The following is a 23,294-nucleotide window of genomic DNA, read 5'->3' on the forward strand; positions in this document are numbered from 1 at the left end:
CCCGTACAAAACATTAATTAGTTGACATGATAGACAGCAAAATGAGTGCCACAGAGCATGGCTGTTACTTAGCACCTTCCATATGTAACGTGGTAAAACATTCTGGAGAAAATCTGATTAGTGGCAGGAGCTCTCAGTCTCATTTTCAGTTTGTAGCATTAAAAAATTATCCAGCATCTCATTTATTTTGTATATGTGTTGCAGGTAAACACTGCTGAATGCAATCTATCCTTAAGGTTTTGGGTTGACCTTCTGGGTTCATCTTCATTTTCTAAAATGTTTTTTATTAAATTTACTAAATTATTGGCTCCATTAAATACTGTAAACCACGTGCATTTAGTACTGTCCTCAGCATTGGGAGGATTTCATGAACCAGATGTGACTGTTGAGTGCCAGGTGATTTGTTAGACACAGCAATACCAAGCTAGGTAAGATCCAGTCCCCCAGTCTGGGGGGTTTGCGGTCAGGCTAGGGGAAGAGATGAATACCTGGAAAGACAGTTTGAGTGTAGTGTAGAAGGGATCTGTCCCGCCAGTCCACCGCAGCTGCTCATTCTCATTCTGGAGATCGGAGCTTAGAGTTTGCCTTTCTTAGGAACCATGTTGATGCCATTATCTATCTCCATTTTGTGTGTCTCACAGTTTTGTTTGTTTGTTGTTGTTGTTGCTATTTAAGTTCATTTTTGTTTTGAGAGAGAGAGAGAGTATTTGCGTGAGCAGGGGTAGGGGAGGGAGAATCCTAAGCAGGACCTGGGGCTCAGACTCAGAAACCGTGAGATCATGTACACGTCTGATGGCTGTCTCCCATCATTCGACCCAGTCTCTCAAGAGCCTTGATTCTAGCATTGTTTTGACTACATCACATCATCTCCATCTTTACACCATCCCTCACTCCACATGTGCTTTCCATATGTGAGGCCTGGATTGCGTGGGGCATCATGTGATCAGTCCCCTGCCTTTCTCTCCCTGCGCTGTGCCCAGCTGGCAGAACGCCAGACCATCCCTCTCCCCCTTCAACCCCAGTCCTCAAGGGACTAGGTGAGACTGGAGACACGTCCAGGGCCACAGCAGTGGGTCTGGCTTTAAGTTCACAGCCGCTGACTTGTGGTTGGTCCCTTTTGCTGCCCAGCGGTCCTACTCCATTTCTGTGGTCCGTTGTTTTCACGTGCTGCTTTCATGCGTATCTCACCTAAAACTTGTCATACCTCCTCCTCCATCCTGCGCCAGCTGGGGACATTGTTTATGTCACTGACAGACTCCTCGTGTTTCCAGTATCAAAGCTGCCACACCCTTGGATGTGTACGTAAGTGTACATGTTGTGCCTTCTCTGCTTTGCATTGTTGAGGTTGCAACCTCCCTGTTTGTGCCTGGGGCCCCACCCCCTCTGACCTACAGGAGGACATCTATGTGGTTCCTACCCTCTCCCAGGTAATTGCTTGTTCCTTGTTCCCATCACCTGTCTTACCTTTAAAATGCTGAATCTTAAAGTACCTCTGATCCCACATTACTCTCCTTCCTTACCATGTTGTCTTGAACACCCTCTGTTTATAGGTTTATTCTCCCCGTTGCACTCAGTGCTCTTGATCAGGTCACCACTGGACTACACTCAGTTGCCTGGTTGAGTGGTTCTTTCTCAGTTCTCCTCTTTCTTGACCTCTCACTGGCACTGAAAGTTGTTGATTACACCCTCCTTCATAGAACATTTTCTTTACTTGGCTTGCAGAACATCACTCTCATTTGATTTTATTTCAGTTTCCTGTGCCAGTCCTTTGGCATTCTTCTAGCTTCTGATATTAGAGTGTCTCTGGAGGTAGGCAGGGAACCTCTTTTCTGTCCATACTTGTCTCTAGGTCCTTTATACTCAAAGTGTGGTCTGAGGATTAGGATCAGTATCCCCTGGGAGCTTGTTGGAAATTCACAACCTAAGGTCTCAGCTCAGACCTAGTGAATAAGAATCTGTGGGGTTTTTTCCAAATCTGTAGGTGATGCATACAGACATTAAAGCTTGATCCCTGTTGTCTTACATGGCCTCATCTAGTCTCATGCCGCTAAATATTATCTGTATTCTGATAACTCCATTATTTTGTGTCTCCAGCCTCTGGCTTCCCCCCGGATTTCAGACTCATTGTCTAACTATCCACTTGACATATTCACTTAAATGTCTAACGATATCTCCTACATATATTACAATGTCCCAAAGAGAACTCTTGCTTTCTGTTCAAAGCCGGGTCCTTCTGCAGTCTTCTGTGTTTTGGTAGGTGGAAGATCTGTCTTTCCAGGTGCTTTGGCCAAGGCTGGGAACCTTCACACTATCTGTCAGACAGTCTCGTTTTTGTGTGTCACATCCATATTCAGTCCCTCAACAAATCCCGTTACATGTACCTTCAAAATATATCAGACTCTGGCCACTTGTCATATCGGCACTCTTACCACTGAGACCCACGCCCCCACCACCTCTCACCTGGATTGTCACAGCAGTTTTCTCACCATTCTCCCTGCTTTCACCCTTCTCTCCAGCATTGTGCTAATCACAACGTTCACAGTGATCATTCTGAAACATGAATCCCTTCACATCAGTTCTCTGCACAAAACCCTCCAATGGCTTTGCTTCTTTGCTGGAATAAAAGCCAAAGTCCTACACGATCTGGCCCTCTGCCACCGTTCTGAAGTCTGCCTCTGTCCTCCTCACTTCTGTCACCCTGACCTCAGTGCTAGTTCTTGAACTTGCCAAGCATGTTCTCCCTTAGGCCTTTGCTTTTCATTATTTCCTCTGCCGGGAACTCTCTTCTCCCAGATATCTACAGTGCTTGCTCCCTCACTCAGAAAGACTTTCTTTTGCTCAGAAAGACTTTCACTATATCAATTTTTATTCCCTCCCCTTTTTTGCCCTTTAAAAAAAAAAAAAACAAACCACCTTTCACATAATATTCATTTGTTTGGTGATCTCCCACAACTAGAATGTAGCCTCCTCCATGAGGGCAGGATTTTGTTCGGTTCATTCATGTATTCCCAGCCCCTGGAACAGTGCTAGACAAAGAAAGAGGTGCTCAATAAATATTTGTTCAACGAGTTAATGAATGAGTACTACCCAGTGGTATGTCACTAAGGTTACAGAAATTCGGAGGAGAGGCTGCTGACCACTTGAGAAACTTGGACAAAGCACCACAATTGAGTAATGTTTTGAAGAGTCAGGAAAGGTTCTCCAGACAGATACGGCAGGGGTAGAAAATGCTTTGTGGGAGAGGACAACACATTAGGAGGTAAAGAAAAATAGTTTTCTTTTTTTTTTTAATTTTTTTTTTCAACGTTTATTTATTTTTGGGACAGAGAGAGACAGCATGAACGGGGGAGGGGCAGAGAGAGAGGGAGACACAGAATCGGAAACAGGCTCCAGGCTCCGAGCCATCAGCCCAGAGCCTGACGAGGGGCTCGAACTCACGGACCGCAAGATCGTGACCTGGCTGAAGTCGGACGCTTAACCGACTGCGCCACCCAGGCGCCCCAAGAAAAATAGTTTTCAAAAATGTCATGAACTGTGGTGTGGCTGAGGCAAGGGTGAATGTTGAGGGTGCTGGGGAGAGGTGACAAGATGAAGCCAAGAAAGTAATTTAGGACCAGCTGGTAATGAGTCTTGTGATAAGATTGTGCTGAAGAATTTGAATTTTAGCATATTGGTGATGGGGAGCCAACAGACATAATTATTAGAGTGACATCATATTACTGTTTTATCAAGATTCATGTATTTTTTAAGGTAAACATTGTGGAATTCTTGTAATTCCATTATACTGAGACAGGACTTTGAAGAAAATAAGACCTGATCTCTACTCAGGAGTTCGTACTCTGGTAGAGTGTGCTGTAGGAGTAAAGATTGATTCAGGGTCCTCGTGTCCTAGATGAGAGATGACAAGAGTTTGAATGAAAGCAATCATTGAGAATGGAAAGTTGCAGTTCTCTTTGTGTTGCTTTAGTGAACGCATGTCCTTCTGACCGTTGCTGAAGGGTCAGAGGCTTCCTCGAGGAAGCCTGGTTGACTTTCTTGACTTGATCAGATCTCCACTTGCATGCTCTGTGCACCATTTTCCCAGAGTTGAAATTCTGTATAATTATTGGTTTCTGTCAGCCCTGCCCATCAACCGGGTAGTACATTCATTCCATGAGAAATTCTGCAACCCTGGCAACTAGCTTAGATTCTGGCACCCATTAGGAGTTCACATACTGGAGCAAATGAAATTTTGGGATACATTTTTAAGACAAAAATGACTGAGCTTGAACACTAGTTGATGTGGAGGACAATGATATATTTAGGGTTCCCATCTATTTTGGCACCATATTCGGCCCCCTTCTACATTCCTTGTCTTGGTTAACAGCATCAACATCTTCCCACTGGGAAAACTACACATGTGGAAGTCACCTTTACCCCTTCCCTCACACTTCCCCCAGTACATGCTGAGGGGGCCTTAGTTCACCTTCCCTTCCTTTGACCCCAGAGACGTGGAGGGTGCTTTTCTAACCAGTTTTACTGCTTTTGGTCTTTGTCTCTGCCAGCCATTTTTCACCTGGCATGTTGTCAGATGTGAGAGTCTGAAAAGCAGTCCCCAACGGATAGGTTTGCCTTCCATTCCTGGGAACCTGTAACTGTATGTATGTATGTATGTATGTATGTATGTATGTATGTATTTATGGGAAAAAAGACCTTGGCAGATGTGATTAAGGATTTCAAGATGAGATAAACACGGATTATGTGGGTGGGGCCCAAATGCCTTCACAAGTATCCTGTAACAGATAGATGGAGAGAGAGGAGACAGAGGCTGAGGTGATCCGAAGGCCAAGTGATGTGGCCACAGGCCGGGGAGTGCAGGCAGCCTCCAGACCTCGAAAACATTAGGAATGTATTCTCCTTTTAGTGCCCCTGGAGGGACGGTGGTCCTGCCAACACTGTGCCTTTGGTCCAGAGAAGGTGATTTTTGATTTCTGGCCTCCAAAATTATAAAGGACTAAATTTTTGTTGTTTTAAGCCACCATGTTTGTGGTAATTGTTACAGTGGCCATAGGACACTGATAGATCAGAGCTGTCTGTAAAGTCTAAAACTGACCTCATCACTCCCTGGGAAAACATCCCCATTACTACAGTTGAGTCCAAACTCTGATCTATTTCACTTTAAAGCTTCAGCTCTGCTGACCACATTTTTTTCCTCCAGCCACCCTTGTCTCTAGCTGTACTAGATATTCTGGGCACACATTTGTTCTTTCAGGCTTTGGGGCTCTTTGCTGTTCCCCTCATACCCCTCATACTCTTTTTCTGCCTTAAACTAGTTTTCGTCATTGCAGCTCAAATGTCATCTCTGCTTGGAAATGTACTCTGGGTCCCTTATGAATGACTTCTTCAACTGTCCCCACAAATGCTTTGTATAAACATTAAGTTTACTTACATGTCTTATGTTTACCTATGTGTACTTATGTATCTTATATATTGGACTTTGAATACTTGGAGAGCACCAGCCTTGTCTCTTTAATCTTCCTACACTGTTTGAGCAACTAGCTCTTTACCTGGTGTGTGGTAGATACTTGGTAAATGTTGATTTATTAAGTTGAAGTCACAAGAAAAGTGGTTTTTCTAAATAACTGTGGATTATTCTGTAACTGGTCTTAGTTCTGTAGAGTGAATGTATATGTGACCTTCCTGAAAAAAATTTTAAGGATGTCAGCAATCTAGGAAGCTGTGGATTTAATCGTCCAGAATAGATACACATAAGATTCCCAGTAGTCCACACAGTGTGGAATTCTTCGTCTTCAATTACATGTGCAGATTTTGCAAGTTGTGGAAAACAGGAGTAGATTTAGTTGCTTGGGGACAAGCCAGTACTTTTAAGAAACTCTGTCTTAAGCAACACTATACCATTTGGCTGATTTTGACCTTGGACATCATTCAGTGAAGATATGTCTGTCTAGAATGTCTCTCACTCTTGATGCTTGCTCCCAGGGTTCTGTTTCAAGCTTTTGTCACTTCCTTAGTAAATTATTATAGTAGCCTCTTGGCAGACCCTCTGGACTCATTCTGACTTTCAGTTTACAATTTATTTTCAATGTGGTAGGTTTTTATTTATTTTGTTTGTGTTCTTTATATTTACTGGGTAATTTTTAAGTTTACACAACAGTACCTTAAGGCAAAATTAAAATTTGGCACTGATATTTTGAGCTTGGGTTACCTTGGGTTACTTTGGACATTTTTAGAATATGCCTAGTATGCGGGAAACCAACAATAAAAGTATTAAATTGAGTGTGTGTATCTCCTCATCATTTCCTGTTACCTTAAGTAACAGGGGAAAGGTTACTTGGACCTTCTCCACAGTTCTTCCACATTTTGCTCCTTTGTACTATTTGTTCACAAGCTCGTTTTCAAAGGTCATATAAAAATAAGTTGATCAGGATAGCGTTAAGAATTGTTGGCATGTTTACATTGTTAACTTTATGACCTCTTCTTTTAGCCTTTTAATAGGGGTAAAATTCAAAAAGTAGGGTGGAATTAACGATCCTCTTAATTCTGAATTTTTGAAGACTACTTTATTAAGGTATGACTGGCATACAAAGAACTGTACATATTTAAAGTATGAAACTTGATAGAAATGTTGTAAAGTCACGTTAACCCAGTCACAGCCATTGGCTGCCATGCTATTTGGATGAGAGAGAGAGAGATTAGGATTGTGAAGTGAAAGGAGATTGTGTCCTAATGTGAACAGAGCTTTAAAGATCTAGGCCTGTGGAGATTTGTCACATTAAAACATTCTATTAATATGCTGTTTTCATTGAGAAAATAATCAGGCAGAGTTTCTACTTTAAATGCTTATCTGTAGGCTAAAGAATTTATCTTGTAAAATAGTCTTTTTTTTCAAAGTGTTATTCTCATAGTTTCTCAATAAAATGTAATTCTCAAGTAAGCCACCAGAGTCCTTTTGTAACTAGGTGGGAATAAACAAAGGCACAAATATTCCTTTTCTCATTATTGGATGATACGGATTTTCCTAGTTACCCATCAGAAGTTCAGTAAATAACATAAGGCTATTTCATAAATTCCCTTACCCTGATTTTCAGAGGTTGATGAAGTATCCTGAAAATTTAGGGTGGCTTTACTTACAATACAGAAACACTTGTGTTTGTAGGGGGAAAACACAGTGGGAAATTAAAAAGATGGTGAAAGGCTAACTTTGTCTAGAATCTAGTTTGTGTATGTTGTTAAAATAAATGTCTTTTGCTTCATTTGGAAATATGTCTGTAGAAAAATCAACTAGTTTAGCTTCTGCATTGTTTTTGTTTTCCAGTGGCATTGAAGTGAGAGAGCAGGACCAGAATATAGTTCACGCATCCAGCATGATAGATCTTTGGCTTAACAGGTTTTGTGTGCTTGTTTGGGCTTTGTTTTATTTTTGTTATAGTAAAGTATGTGTAATATAAAATTTGCCATTTTTACCGTTTTTCAGTACACAGTTCGGTGGCCTTGAGCACGTGGAGCACAGTCACACTGTTGCACAACCATTACCCACCCTCCCCCGCCCAAATTCATCCTTCCAAACCGAAACTCCCAACTCTACCCATGAAAGACTAACTCCCTGTCTCCCTCCTTGTGTGTGTGTGTGTTGTTGTTTTTAAATGTTTATTTATTTCTGAGACAAAGAGACAGAGCATGAGAGGGGGAGGGGCAGAGAGAGAGGGAGACACAGAATCTGAAACAAGGTCCGGGCTCTGAGCTGTCAGCACAGAGCCTGATGCGGGGCTCGAACTCACAAACCGTGAGATCATGACCTGAGCCAAAGTCGGTCGCTCAACTGACTGAGCCACCCAGGCGCCCCTGTGTATTTTTTTTTTTTAAAGCATGAGGATCATTGCCTTATGCTATTATAAGATAGCTCAGTAACCACCACAGTGCAAGCATTAAGCACTGTCTCCAAGTGCTTTATGCTTTCCATTAAGACATTACTATGTTGCCCATTAACATTGGATGACAGATAAGGTCTGGTTTATTTGATATTTATATGTATGGGCAAAATTGAAAACCTGAAGTTTTAAGATTGAGATTTAAGATCTCAGAAGTGCTAAGATCTACCACTGATATATTACTACTGGGAGATTTGAAAATTACTTCTATGGGCAGGCTTTACCTTGATCAGTAAACCTCCACAGTGGCTTTGGTGTTTTTAGGTATTTAGCTAAACATGTTTGAATTTTTGTTTTTTTAATGTTTGTTTATTTTTTGAGAGAGAGAGCAAGCTGGAGAGGGGCAGAGAGAGCAAGAGAGAAATCCCAAGCAGGCTCTGCACTGTCAGCTCAGAGTCCTATGTGGGGCTCAAACTCGTGAATTGTGAGATCACGACCTGAGCTGAAACCAAGAGTAGGATACCTAACCGATTGAGCCACCCAAGTGCCCCAACATGTTTGAATTTAAATATATCTATAACTATGGGTCTACATATGAAATGATGCTATCCTAGAGACAGATTGGTGTGACTAATGCTATGAATGCAGTCTATTAAGAATAACTCCCTATTTAGAGGCAACTGGGTGGCTCAGTCATTTGCGTGTCTGACTCTTGGTTTTGGCTCAGGTCATGATCTCATGGTTCCTGGAAGTGAGCCCCCTCCTCAGGCTCCTGGGCCGTCAGCACAGAGCCTGCTTGGAATTCTCTCTCCCTCTCTCTGCCCTTCCCCCGCTCACATGCATACACATGCTCTCTCTCTCTCTCTCAAAAAAAAGTAAATAAACTTAAAAAAAAAAAAAGACTCCCTTTTGCCAATTAGGTAATTATTTCATACTATGTATATTAGACATGTCTCTGTTCATAGTATTAGAAGTAATGAGCTTTTGTTCTTCATTAAGCAGCTAGTTAGTTTTTACCACAGGGGCACTGTAAATCATGTTGTTGATCATGTTTCCTTCTCTCCCTTTGAAGCTAAAATGCTCAGAGATAAGTTTGTGATCAACCCCTGGCCAGGTGTACAGACCCTCATGGCATGCATGGGAACGCTGCCTCATTTCCTTCTTCATTTTACATCCTCCTTGCCCTCCTGCCTGCCTTGCTTTTTCTTTATCTTAAATTGGTCAGCTGCCCTGGGGACTCGAGATTCACCTTCTTCTCAGTGCCTGCAGTCACTCCCTACTGCCACACCTTCCTGGTGCCTTGCACTCCCATCCTACTGAATGCCTCATTCCTGTCTGTATTGTGTCTTGCTCTTCCCTCTCCTTGGTAAAGTCCTCTCTTATAACTCTCCCCCCACCCCCACCCTTACTTTTGTCAACTTTGAGCTCCATCATCAGTCACAGTCCTTTCTAGACACCCTGTCCTTTTGGCCTGCTGTTCCCATTCAGACTTCTGTTATGGTACCTAGAAAACTTTACCAAATTCAGATGTTCACAAAATAGTCCACCTCTACTAGACCCTGGGCAGGGACCAGATCATACTGTTCTTTGGCTCCACGCTGCCTGCACTTGATAAGGGGAGAGGGGGAATGAATTAACCAGTGTCATATACCATGAATGAGCCAGTAATTCTGTAAGAATTGAAAAATGACCATTGGACTAAACAATATTGAGGTAATTGGTGACCTTTGTCAGAGCCCTCCAGGGGAAAGGTGGGGATAGCCTGGTTGTATTAGGGAGGGAGGTTGGGAAGAAGGGCTGGGGGAGGGGAGAGGTAGAAGAACCAGGAGAAAGGAGTAGAAAGGCAGGCTGGGAGGGGGCAAAGAGGGCATCAGGTTGTACCTCTTGCCGCAGAGGACAAGGGTCTGTACTCTCTGTCATTTGGTGGTGTATCCCTGGGAGGTGGCCCCGGTGGCCCCGTAGTATGGATGAAGGGAGTAGGTCTTCAGCTTATATTCACCAAGTTGAAGTCTTGTTTTAGAAAAAGTTTCTTTGCCTCATAGGAGCTCTTAACTGCATTACCTCTTTGGTGTTTACTGCACATGTCTGCTTTTTGTTAGGAATTTTGTTTTTAGGTGGACAAGTCCCTGTCTTATGATTTGTAGCCCTTAAACAGCAAATACATTGTGCTGTTCATAGTGCCATGTAATAAATGCCTGAGGTTTTTTTGCTTCAGTGCTTTTTGGTTTTCATGACATCTAAATTATAAAGTACTAATGCATCTTAAATAATACTAACCAATTCAGATAAAACTATTTTGTCTGACTCTTCAAAATCTTAATTTTTTTTCATATGAAACAAATTTGAAAATGTAGGTGTGAAAAAACCGCTCCTATTTCACCACCTAACACCACTGTCATCATCTCTGATTCAGGATTTGCTCAGGCAACTTCCTCTCACCAACACTCTTACCTCTACCTGAGTGCCGTTTTCTTTTTTTAAAGATTTACCTGAGGCACCACCTCTCCTACGTTGTCTTTCCTGATACCCATCAACCTAGCCGAGAAAATTGATTCCCTTACCTCACTGTGCCCTAGACAGACTTCTGTTATTTTACTGCTCTGGTCTGTATGTACATCTGAACCAGACTGGCCTCTCCTTAGGAAGGAGTAAAGTTATTTTTTTGCTCTATATTTTAGAGTTGCAGAACGATACCTTGATTATTTTTGTATTTTGTTAAAAGCATTTTTCTGTTTTATTAAGTTGTATGTGTAAATGTGATTTTTAACAACTAATTTCATCTGATGGCGGCTGTCCTTTCTTTGTTACTGGCTATTCAGGTTGTCTTTAATTTTTTTGAATACAAGGTTGTGTGACTGCCTGACAAAATTGACAGTGAAAAATATGTCTCTTTGAATTTATTATTAAAATATCTGTTTCTTTGTTATAACGTCTATGACTTGAACAAAGTATATTTTCAGAAATTCCAGTAAAATTATATTTACAGAAAATAAAAATTGCTGACATTGAAAGACATTCTCCAAGTAACTTAACACCATTCAGAGGGGCCAGGGTTCAGAGTTCAAGATGTGTTGTCCAACCTGCAGTTGTACTTGTCCAACATTTGTTACTATGGTGTTTCCTGACTTGTAATGGTTCCAACTTACGATTTTCCAGCTTTATGATGGTGTGAAAGTGATATGCATTCAGTAGAAACCATACTTCAGGGTTTGAATTTGGATCATTTCTGGGACTAGTGCTGGGCAGCGGCAGTGAGCCTTGGCTCCCGGTAGGCCAGTAAGACAAGCATTCTGCATCCAGACAACCATTTTGTTTTTCAGTATAACATTCAATAGATTATATGAGATGTTCAACACTTTATTATAAAACAGGCTTTGTGTCAGATGATTTTGCCCAAATAATGTAAGTGACCGAGCATATTTAAGGTAGGCTAGGCTAAGCTGTGATGTTGAGGAGGTTAGGTGTATTACATGCGTTTTTAACTTAATATTTTTTTATTTATTTTAGAGAGCACAAGGTGGGGGACGGGCAGAGGGGGAGAGAGAGAAAGAGAGGATCTTAAGCAGGCTCCATGCTCAGTGAAGCCCAATGCAGGGCTCGATCCCAGGATCCTGCGATCATGACCTGAGCTGAAATCAAGAGTCAGACACTCAACCAACTGAGCCACCCAGGTGCCCCATAAATTAATTAATTATTTTAACATTTATTTATTTATTTTGAGAGAGAGACAGCACGTGCACAAGCAGTGCGGGTTGGAGAGATGGGAGAGAGAATCTGAAGTAGTCTCCAGGCTCAGAGCTGTCAGCACAGAACCCGACACGGGGCTCGAACTCCTTCAATTGTGAGATCATGACCTGACCCAAAGTTGGACACCTAACTGACTGAACCACCCAGGTGCCCTGACCTAATATTTTGAACTTGATGAGTTTATTGGGACGTAACCCCATTGTAAGTCAAAGAAGATCTATAATCAACCGAATGTGATAAAAATAAGGTTCCTTGATGTTGGCTAAGTTATAGAATGCAGCAGAGGGAAAAGAAAGTGCTAAAAAATTTGATTTCCTGAACAGTTTAGCTGTAATACAAACTAAGCAGATGGTCAGTAAATTTAAGGAAGTTTAAGGAAGTTTGCTTGAATGTGAGTAAGAGTTCTGCCCTAGAGCTGAGGACAGTTGAGTGTATAGTCATCTGGTTAGGAAGGGAATTTAGAAAGTTACCTTGAATTTATATTTCAGTAGAAACACAGGCACAATTTAAAGTTTTTTGTAGATTGCTACTTTCAGCTGAAGTATATAGAGCAATAAATGAATCGGAGGACTTAAGTTCAAATGCTGGTTCACCTAACTCAAAAGCCATGAGACCATCAGCACACGTGTTAATAACCCCATAGTCCTGCTTTACTGTCACCAAGGCACCCTGGAAATGCTAAAAGGAGATGAATAATGTGATCATGCCTGAAAACTATAATGTGTTGTATAAAAATAAGTTGTCTTCGTATTCTCAAACAGGCAGATGGCTCTACCCTGAATACATAGCCAATTAGGAACATGGTATTTCTATCCTAAAAATGCCTGCCTGATAATTGGATTGTATATGGACACTTTGAGCTTTAGCTCTTGAGGATTAAAATAATATCATACCAAAAGAAGTATTTTTTGAGGTATTTTAAGATTACCTTTTCTTCTGTGTCTACTGTATCAAAGGTAATTTAAACTTCCCCTGAGTACACCGCTATAAGTTTTTCCTTATACGTGAATTCTAAAAACTGAATTTTTTTTTTTTTTGGTAGGTTACCCTTAAGATGCTTTGAGAGGGAAGATAGAAATTTTGGTGGAGGGGGAACTCCTTCCTGAATATGATTTCTTAAAGAATTGGATAATCTTTGGAAATCTCTTGTAATGTCTAAAATCTGTTTAATTGTAAGTTTATAGTAGCCTGTATCTGTTTCATAAATCCACTTTAGCCTTATTGGGTGCAGGTTCCCTGAAATCCCTGAGGAGGTGGTTAATGGATGGATTGTTGAAGGACAAAGTAGGCTGCTTAAGTTTCAAAGCCTAATGCATTGAGGGAGATATCCATTGTTACTGCCACCTCGCACCCAAGTTCAGTTCATTGACTGCGAACCTGCTCTGCCACAGAGTCCGAGTCCGAGCGGTCCTTGAGCAGACTGGAGGCAGTGACGGCACGCTCCTCTGAAGAGGAAGGAGAGCACCTGGGCAGTAGAAAACCCAGAATGTCAGAGGGAAACGATTGTGGTGGTGGAGATGCTCTCTCCAATGGCATCAAAAAACACAGGTAGGACAGTCTTTAACAGTCACTATTGCTGGCTTTTTCTTATAAAATACTTACGGGTTCATAAAGAAAAGCATACCTTCTCTTTGTTTTTTGGACATTTATATTGCCGTTATCACCTCAGAGAAAGGATTTAGCTTAAGTATTTTTGCTCATTTGAGAGAAGAACATCATCTGTAATTGTAGGAACAAAGCATAAAACGTGGTTTTGGCAACCATGGTTTCGGGGAACATAAATCCTTTAGTTGAAAATTCAGATAGGCTCTTCAGAATTGTCTATTGCAATTGATGCTGGGCTCCTTTTTCCTCATACATCTTTGATGACTCTGCCTCCCCGTGCTATTTTAGTTTCTCGCCATTTGATCTTCTTGTTGGTTTTAGTGAGAGTGGATGGTAATATTGCCTGCCTGTTGATACAATTCAGTTACATTTAAACAAAGCCTTTTATTAAGACCCAGCGTTTGTTGAACATATCCATTTTACACTGTCTAATAACATTAGTATCTTTTTATTCCCTTGATGATTTCTTCCTAGAGATTGCCCCAGAGTAATGAGAGGCAGCAGGCACTGGAGCTCTCAGGTTTCGGCACAAGTGTGCAGACACAGTGGCACATGTGCCTGCCGGTATTCATAAAATATTTTATCAAATTATGGGTTAAGGCTGTATCCTGGTGTCATTGTGAAATGCACACGGGGGGGCGGGTAAGAAGTTATTAACAGTTAATTTCTACAAGATAGTTTCGTTTGTTTAATATGTGCAAGTTGTATAACTCTGACTCCATTTCTGCGCCATGATTCTGGTCCTGATTGGTCTCAATAATTCTACTGGGGGGAAAATGTACATATCCCTTCTGATTTATGTGTATTTGCCCCTGGCTAACAAAAATAGTTTATACTCCTTTTGAAAACATCCAGTGAATTTTAGGTAATAAACTAATTGAAACCAGGATTTTCTTTTGTTTGGTTAGGGAGTATCCTCTAAACATACTCACTGATGCAATTTACTATTGAAAATTATGTGGCCAGCAGTGCTTTCCTGATTGCCTTCAGTAGTTGCTGTCAACTCCTTTGGGAGTCCGGGGCTAAAAAAGTTCTGTATAGGACATGAAATACCTAACAGGACACTTGGCAGGCTTACCAGACATACATTATGACAGTCTGGTGAGAACACAGGTGAACTCTTACGAATAGCTGATAACAGTTGTTCAAATATCCATCAGAATAAAATAGAAGGTTGCAGATAAATTCCAGGGTCACTTTGTGCTTAAATACTCTCATATCCTAGGGCTGGAGGCATTTCTCTGCTGCCTTTCACAGTGCCAGTAGCCCTTTAGTATGTGTGCTGTAATCATAACAGTAGTTATTTTGCACTTGACAGAAATTTATTAGACTGTATTTATATATTCTGTGTTATATCTTAGTCAAACCCAGAATGGTAAAGTGAGAAAGTTAAGGTGAAATTGTTCAAAAATGAAATCAGGGCAGGTCACTAAGAAAAACTTCAAAGGAATGCAGCTAGGTAGTGACCTCACTGGAAAAGTTAAACTGATAAATGAGCTGCAATTTACTAAGCCTGTAAGTGTAATAAAATATTCTTTAGTATTTAGGAGAAAAGAGGACAGTTTAGGAAATTGTCAGCAATCAGGTATGTAAGGAAAACATAACAGTTTCTATTTTAAAAAGTAATTGTTAGGAGTTTTTTGTTTTGTTTTTTAGCCTTTTGTCTTGAAGTTCCTCTCTAATCAAATAAAGAGAACCTATGCCACCAATAATTTAAAAGTTTCATTTCAGATTAAGAAAGTAAATGTAGTATTCAGTGTTACCAAGTCCCTCTTGCCTGTGCCTTCAATTGCATTGTAAGTAATCTGTGTTTATAATGGGCAATTATTGTGGTAATAGGAAGAATAATTTGAATTAGTAGTAATTTTGGCGATGTTTTTAGAAAAGCAGAAGTAGTGCTGTTGGAGGATCAGCCCAAAGTGACCCTGGAATTTATCTGCAGTCTTCTATTTTATTTTTAAAAGTCACGTGAAATTAGTATTTGACCTTGTCATATATTATATATTTCCTCTTCCCTCCATACCACCATTTACCTTCTAGGATATACACACTTAAATTTAGGAAGGAGGACATGGGAAGAATATAGATTGTAAAATTTTTTAAAGTGAGAAATTAATATTTTAAATGGCAAAAGATAAGCCTTACAATAATTCACATGGAAAGTATTAAATCATGGCCTAACTGATTTGCTGATAAACTAGAACAGGGGTTTTCAACTATTTAGCCATGGAACCACTTGTATAACAGATATTTAGTGTGGAAACTTAAAATCTCAACCACCTTCGGAGATTGTTGGGTCTCCCCTCAGAGGGGTCCTCTCCGCTCTTCTCCCCTGTCTCTAGCTTCAGTGGGAGACACCACATCTACTTCATGTCCTTATCCAACAAAAATATTTAAGCTCTATTTTCTGTAGTACGTGTTATAAACCATTACAAACTATGTTTCTGTTCCTGTTTATTACATACATAGGGGCCTTGGAGGGTGTTTGCTACGTGGGAAGCACTCAGTGCAAATGACCTGCTTTAACTCTGTTCATTCCATTTTTCCTCAAAAACTGTGATTTGCTTTGCCCTCAACCTCTACCCACTCGTTTTCCTTTTCCACCCAGTCATCGTAGGGTGACATTGTGGGGCACAGTTTGAAAATTTCCAGGTATAGGGCATATGTCATACTAATTAACTATAAAATAAGGTGTGCTAAACTAATTTCTATGATAATAAAAGTGTAGATACTATGGATGTTTAATCTGTCCCATGTGATAATTGCCAACAAAATATTTAAAAAAAAAATTAATGTTTATTTATTTTTGGGAAAGAGTGTGAGCAGGGGGGAAGGGCAAAGGGAGAGGGAGACACAGAATCCAAAGCAGGCTCCAGGCTCCAGTGCTGTGCATGCTGTTGGGCTTTCAGGTTAGTTCTAGAGAAATGTCAACAAAATTAGGGTTTTACTTATGACCTAGAACGATAAATATTGCAGAGTTAGCGAGTATACAAAACAAATGCTCCATTTCAATGGCATTTTATTTTTTCTCCGGAAAATATACTGAGTTGCTTTGTGGGCAATTAGGCTACACCATGCTGTAGTTCGATTTATATTGATAGGGCTTCTTGACATCTTGGCTGTGTTTCACAGGAGCAGCTGTCTCGGACCTAATTTTTGAAATTTATTCAGAGCTCTGATCTTTTAACTTGTTAGTGGTTTGCACCAAGTTGTTATATTTGATAAAGATGCTGATATTTATTTCATTACATCACTGGATATGGTATAAAAGATACTTAATGTAGAACAGATTAGTTAGAATGTGAAACATAGGATCCATGTTACAATTCTGTAAATTCTATTTGTAAATGTTATTTACTTCATTAATAGCATTAAATGATAAAAGGAGAAAAACATACGATCATTCTAATGAAGAAAAAACATTCAATAAAATCACAGTCATTCCTGATTAATAAATATCTTAGCAAATCACAAATATAAGAGAGAACTTCTTTAATCTTGTTAAAATTCACAAGAAACAAATTAATGAGATAGTAAAGACAGTACTTAGAATATCAGGAATAATATAGGGATGCCTGCTGTCATCTTTGCTATTCAGCATTATTTGGAGGCCATAGTCAGAGATAATACCATAGCCATGAAATTTAGAAATAAAACCAGGGTGCCTAGGTGGCTCAGTTGGTTAAGCGAGATCAGGTCATGATCTCGTGGTTCATGAGTTCAAGCCCCATGTCGGGCTCTGTGCTGACAGCTTAGAGCCTGGAGCCTGCTTTAGATTCTGTGTCTCCCTCTCTCTCTACCCCTCCCTTGCTCACACTCTCAAAAATAAAATAAAAACTAAAAAAAATTTTTTTAAAACCATAAGTATCTACCGGCAAACTGTTCAAGTTGGTAAAGAAGTTTGGCAGGGTTGCTTTTATACACAATGAACTGTTTACATTTCTGTGCACCATCAACACACTAGCTTAACTGGGGAAGGGGGCATACTGAGAGTACCTATTATAAAATTACATGCCTAGGAATAAATCTTAGCAAAAAATGTAATATTAAACTTACTGAAAGACCTAAAACTTATTGACAAATACATTGTCAGAGAGACATTTTTGCCAAATTGATCTGCAAGATTCAGTGTAGTTTTAATTAAAATCTCAATGCTCTTTTCCTTGGAAGTTGAAACACGAATTCTGAACTATGTATTTAAGCCCATAGGGCTTTGAAGAGCCAAGATACTGCTCAAGAACCAGGTTGAGGGAAAGGGAAGCATTTTCTTTATCAAACGTGAAGACTGATTATAAGTCTTTAGTGCAGAAGTTTCATGGAGGCGGACCTGGAGAATGGAACTAGAAGGTCGCAAGACCTGGGGCGCCTGGGTGGCTCAGTCGGTTGAGTGTCCGACTTCGGCTCAGGTCACGATCTTGCAGTCTGTGAGTTCGAGCTCCGTGTCAGGCTCTGTGCTGACAGCTCAGAGCCTGGAGCCTGCTTCGGATTCTGTCTGTCTGTCTGTCTGTCTGTCTGTCTCTCTCTCTCTCTCTCTCTCTCTCTCTGCCCCTCTCCTGCTCATGCTCTGTCTCTCTCTGTCAAAAATAAACAAACATTAAAAAAAAAAAAATTTAGAAGGTCCCAAGACCCACAGATCTAGGAAACCTGGTATATACAGCAGAGCTAGCCTAGCAGATCAGTGAGGGGAAGAATGGGTTGTTAGGTAATTGGTACTGAGTTAGTCATTTAATGTGGGTCCTCCAAAACAAAAAGGAAATGGATCCTTATTTCATATACACAAGTATAAATTCTAGATGAACCAAACACTTGTGAAAGAGAAAAACTTAAAGACTTTTAGAAGGAAATATAAAGTATCTAACAGTTTTAAAATAGGGAAGAATTTCTTACAACAGAAATGTGATAAGTTTATATCTGATTCTAGTTAATGTACTTGTATTTATACTGATGTATTTACTTGAATAAAGCCTTCTATTCTCCAGTAAATGTGGCTAAGAGTCTCAAAGGTTTATTTTGCTGAAATGGCAGATTAGGACTCCTGATGATCGCCTAGTTTACCCTTTATTTATCCTTCGTGACTTCTTTAGAATTGAATTATTACTAGCCAAATAACAGCAGTCTTCTGTTCATGAAGAAGTCATACAAAGAATATGTTGTCAAGTTGAAGAAATTAAGAATACAGGGTAAGACAATAACTTTCAAGAAGTAAGATTATAGTGAGAAAATGTTAGTCATGAAAATTATTCGACTTTGAATACATCTAATCACTAGAACAAAACCACCTTGGTTTTGAAATCTCACTGCAGATATGGGACAAATGATCTGGTTTCAGACTTGATCAGGTCCGGGCAGAGTTGCTAACCAGTTTCCCCTCCCAGATGTCCTCTGTTGCCCTGGGCAGAAAAAAAAATACTCTTGTCTGTCAGAAAATGTTTGGGGTAATTCCCTGTTGTCATGTCGTGACCAGGGTCACGTTAGCAGGAGTCCAGATACATGTCTGAATTTTAAAGACCCAAGAGTCCTGGGAGAAGAACAAGAGCCTGGCTGGAATTCCCATGATTTGTGGTAGGGCCGGAGGGACCAGTGGTTTTAAGGACACTGTGAATCTGCACTCTCAGCATTTTCTTTGCCCCAGAATACTTATTTGCTCTGGAAAGTAGAGGGCTTTAATGTTGTTTTCTGTTGTTGTTTTTTTAAGAAAAATTTAAAAATAGTATTACTAAAACGCACAGCTCTACTGTGGGGCCTACCTTTTTAACCAGTTGGACACATGGCTGTCTCAGAAACCTGAGAGAGAAGAGTGCTAGAGATGGAGAACAGTGAGAAGCTCCAGGAGAAGCAGCAGAGAAAGAGGATGCTTGACACTCCAGGAGATGCAGAGGTTGGGGCCAGGGTGCCGCAGAGTGCAAAGGAGGTAGACAGCTGGCGGTCCTGAAACCCCCCATTGGGGGGCAGTGGAGATCGGACACCTGGGGCAGATTGGCAGTTTGGATGCCAGCAGGCCACTCTGATTACATGTGACACCCACCTCTCCCACAAAAACATGATTGGAGATTTCTGGACCAGTAGGAGCTTGGCAGGTGAGGGCTGAGCACCCAACAAAAAGTGTTCAAATGCAAAAAGCTCATCTAGGACTAACAAGCTGTTGGGCCACAGTAGTATATTAGAAAGGAAAAGGCACAGACAGGAGTCTAGACTCGTGATAATTACCTTCACAAAACCAGGTTGACTTGCCAAAGTTATTCCCAGAACTTACTCTAGGAAACCTGAGACCTCTTTTCACAGAATTCACCTCTTCCCACCCTTGTTTAAAAAGCAGATAGATAGATTTTTTTTCTTTTTTTTAAATATAATTTATTGTCAAGTTGGCTAACATACAGAGTATATAGTGTGCTCTTGGTTTCGGGAGTAGATTCCCATGATTCATCACTTATACACAAGACCCAGTGCTCATCCCAATAAGCACCCTCCTCAGTGCCCATCACCCATTTCTCCCTCCCCTGCCCCCAGCACCCTCCATCAACCCTTAGTTTGTTCTCTGTATTTAAGGGTCTCTTATGGTTTGACTCCCTCTCTGTAACTATTTTCTCCCCTTCCCTTCACCCATGGTCTTCTGTTAAGTTTCTCAAGATCCACATGAGTTGAGAACATGATATCTGTCTTTCTCTGACTTGTTTCACTTAGCATAATACCCTCCAGTTCCATCCATGTTGTTGCAAATGGCAGGATTTCATTCTTTCTCGTTGCCAAGTACTATTCCATTGTGTGTGTGTGTGTGTGTGTGTGTGTGTGTGTGTGCGCGCACATGCGCGCGCACATGTGCATACACGCACACCATACCTTCTTTATCCATTCATCAGTTGATGGACATTTGGGCTCTTTCCATAATTTCCATAATTTGTCTATTGTTGATAGTGCTGCTATAAACATTGGGGTACATGTGCCCCTATGAATCAGCATGAGGGCTGCTCTTTTTAAAGCAGGGGCTGAGGTTCAGAGGCCCACAGGTTCACCTCCTTAGCTCACCCAGACCCCTGAAACACCTTTTTTGGGCATGGGACATTTTAAAACACTGTTAGAAAAACACAGAATCTTTCCAGTGGTAGCATTCTATAAGCAAACAGTGGTGACATACACTTTTACCTGACTCTGAGGGCTCATTCGAATTTATTCTAGATCAGTGATTTTTGTGGGATGATGAGAACAGTTTTCTAGGGCAGCCGTAATCTGCAAAGCTGTGCTTGAGTGAACAAAATAACAAAGAGCTAACGATTTGTGTTGTTTGCCTTGGAGACGAACAGAAGTAAAGAGTATGTTTTCAGGCATATAATCCCATTTTAGGAACTTTATTATGGAAGTTTTCAAACATACAAACAGTATCATATGATGAGCCATTCATACCCATCATTCATCTTCAACATTTATCATGTGCCTCACCTTGTTTCATCTAGAGACCTCCCCACCTCTGATAATTTAAAAGATTATTTCTATTTTCATTTTTTTTAACCTTTATTTTAAGTAGGCTCCACGCCCAACATGGGGCTTAAACTCATGACCCTGAGATCAAGAGTCACATGTTCTACTGACTGAGCCAGCCAAGTGCCCCTAAAAAATTATTTTAAAAATTAAAGATACAGTTTCATCATGAATTTATTATAACCCTTTAAAACATTGGGACCATTATTTTCTAAATCCGCAGTACCATTATGACACCTAAAATATAGTATCTTTAATTATCAACTATTTAGTGGTATTCAGTTTTTCTTGATTGTCTCATAAATGCCACTTAGTAATTAGATCTAAAATGTCATTGAATAATAAAAATTTGGAAGGTCCACATAACTGCATTTGGTTTACAGGTCTCCTAAATACGTTTTAATCTCTAGGTTTCTTCTCTTTCCCATTTTTTTGTCAGTTATTTACGGAAGAAATCTGGCCGTTTGTCCTGTAGAATAATCCACAGTCTGGATATTGCTGTTTGCATTCCCATGGTGTCATTTAACATATTCTTTTACTCCTGAATTGCTCAGCCAGATTTAGGATTGAATTATTTGGCACAAAATACTTCATAGGTACACATATCATAGGTGTACCTCCTGTTACATCCATTGGGAGCACATGCTGTCTGGTTTTCCTACTTTTTATAATGTTGAGATTGATTCCTGGGGTGTCAGGCTTTCTCAGCCTGACACATCCATCATAAAGTTGTCCAACAGCCTTGAACCTAATGATTTTAGCAGGTGATGTTGATCAGTATCTCCATCCTTGTTTCATTAGGGGCTGCAAAAATGGTCCTATGACTTTTCTATCATTCCTCCTTCTTAGAACCCTTTGTAAAGAAAAAACTTCCCATTACCTCTTTTTAGAATATGTTGGTTCCCTAACATCCTCCAGAGGTAATGAATGAAAATACGGATTGGATTGCTTAACTCTATTGTGGTTATTTTTCCCATCTTTTAAAAAAATTTTTTAAAGTTTTTATTTATTTATTTTGAGAGAAACAGTGCACGGGAGGGGCAGAGAGAGAAGGAGAATCCCAAGCAGGCTGTGCACTGACAGTGATGCAGGGCTTGAACTCAACGAACCGCAACATCATGACTGAGCCGAAGTTGGAAGCCCAGCTAACTGAGCCACTCAGGCACCCCTTTTACCCATCTTTGATCAGACGGAGCCCTTCTTTCTGTGTCCTTTTGACAGGTTTTTGCTTTGTTTTGTTTTTTGTTTTGTTTGTAGGTATAATTTTAATATAATCTAATTCTCTTTGATAGCTGCCTTGCTTTCTGATACAGAGATGTTTCAGGCTTATCTGCTGTATTTTCGGCCCCAGACCTAGAGTCAGCTTTTTCTCTAAGGAGCCACATTTCATTTTTTGGGAAGTAATGTTTAGATGTAACAATCTCAGTGATAAGAATATTCATTACTGCTCTCTTGGCAGTTTTCAGTCCCTTTTATTGGAGAGAGGTGAACTCCTCCCCCTCCCCCCACCTTTTAAGGAAAAGTACTTCATGAGTTCATACCAATATATTTCCAGTTAAAATTTTGGATTATAGGATTTTCCTCTGAATTCCTTTGGTTTTACTTGTATTTCATGGTTTCTAATGGCATTAATAGAATTACCTGTTAGCTTTATTCTAACATGTTGGTTTTGCACATACATACACTCACAAACACTGTTACTAACAATATGGTTGCTGAAAAGAATTTCAGATTTCTTTTTAGTTCCTTTTAGTATATTCCATCTGGGATGTAGAGTCAGTGTTGTGTTTGAAGGTCACTTTATGGTTAAATTACTAACTTGTTGCACAGATAGGCTCATTTGTTTCGTTTGCTTTCAGGTTTTAGAGACTCCCTTTTCACTTGGTTTTTAAGTCAAAAATACAAAACTAGAAAGATCTAGTTTCCATTCTTTTCCCTCAGCAGTTTCCCTCCTCCTAAGTGTAATCATTCTTAAAATGCTCTGATGATTTTATTTTTTTTTAACAATTATTTATTATTGAGAGACAGAGACAGAGCATGAGCATGGGATGGGCAGAGAGAGAGGGAGACACAGAATCTGAAGCAGGCTCCAGGCTCTGAGCTGTTAGCACAGAGCCCGACGCTGGGCTCGAACTCAAAAACCGCAAGATTGTGACCTGAGCTGAAGTTGGATGCTTTACCGACTGACCCAGGAGCCCCTGATGATTTTGTTTTTAATATAAGCAGTGTAAAGATATATTGATATTCCTTTTTAAATTATGAAAGATACTTAGTAACTTTCCTTTTTCACTCAGCATGTGCTAATTCCAATTCTTTTGGTCTCATGCTCCTTGATATTAGGTAGTTGGGTTATTTTTTCTATAACACTTAAGAAATGCATATATGTGTGTGCCTGCACATACATATTTAGAGATGATTCTCTTTAGAATTTTTAATTTGTGATACATTTATGTGCTTTAAAGTTCAGAAATAGGGTATATTATACAAATTTTAACTCTTTTTAAGCTAGCCATGCCTCTTCCTTTCCCTCAATTGCAATCATTATTATTACATATAATGTGTTCTCATACAAATGATAGAAAATGCATATATACAGTTTTT

The 23,294-nt window shown here is 40.1% G+C and overlaps 1 protein-coding gene across 1 annotated transcript in view; it reads left to right on the forward strand.

The window, feature by feature from the left end:
* Positions 1 to 23,294, forward strand: part of OSBPL1A (oxysterol binding protein like 1A) — a 245,650-nt gene that overhangs the window by 149,678 nt on the left and 72,678 nt on the right. Inside the window, 1 exon segment of the mRNA XM_030335766.2 lies at positions 13,007 to 13,163. Within this exon segment, the coding sequence (XP_030191626.1) occupies positions 13,007 to 13,163 (157 nt within the window).

This window comes from Lynx canadensis, chromosome D3 (assembly GCF_007474595.2).
Source record: "Lynx canadensis isolate LIC74 chromosome D3, mLynCan4.pri.v2, whole genome shotgun sequence".
NCBI lineage: Eukaryota > Metazoa > Chordata > Mammalia > Carnivora > Felidae > Lynx > Lynx canadensis.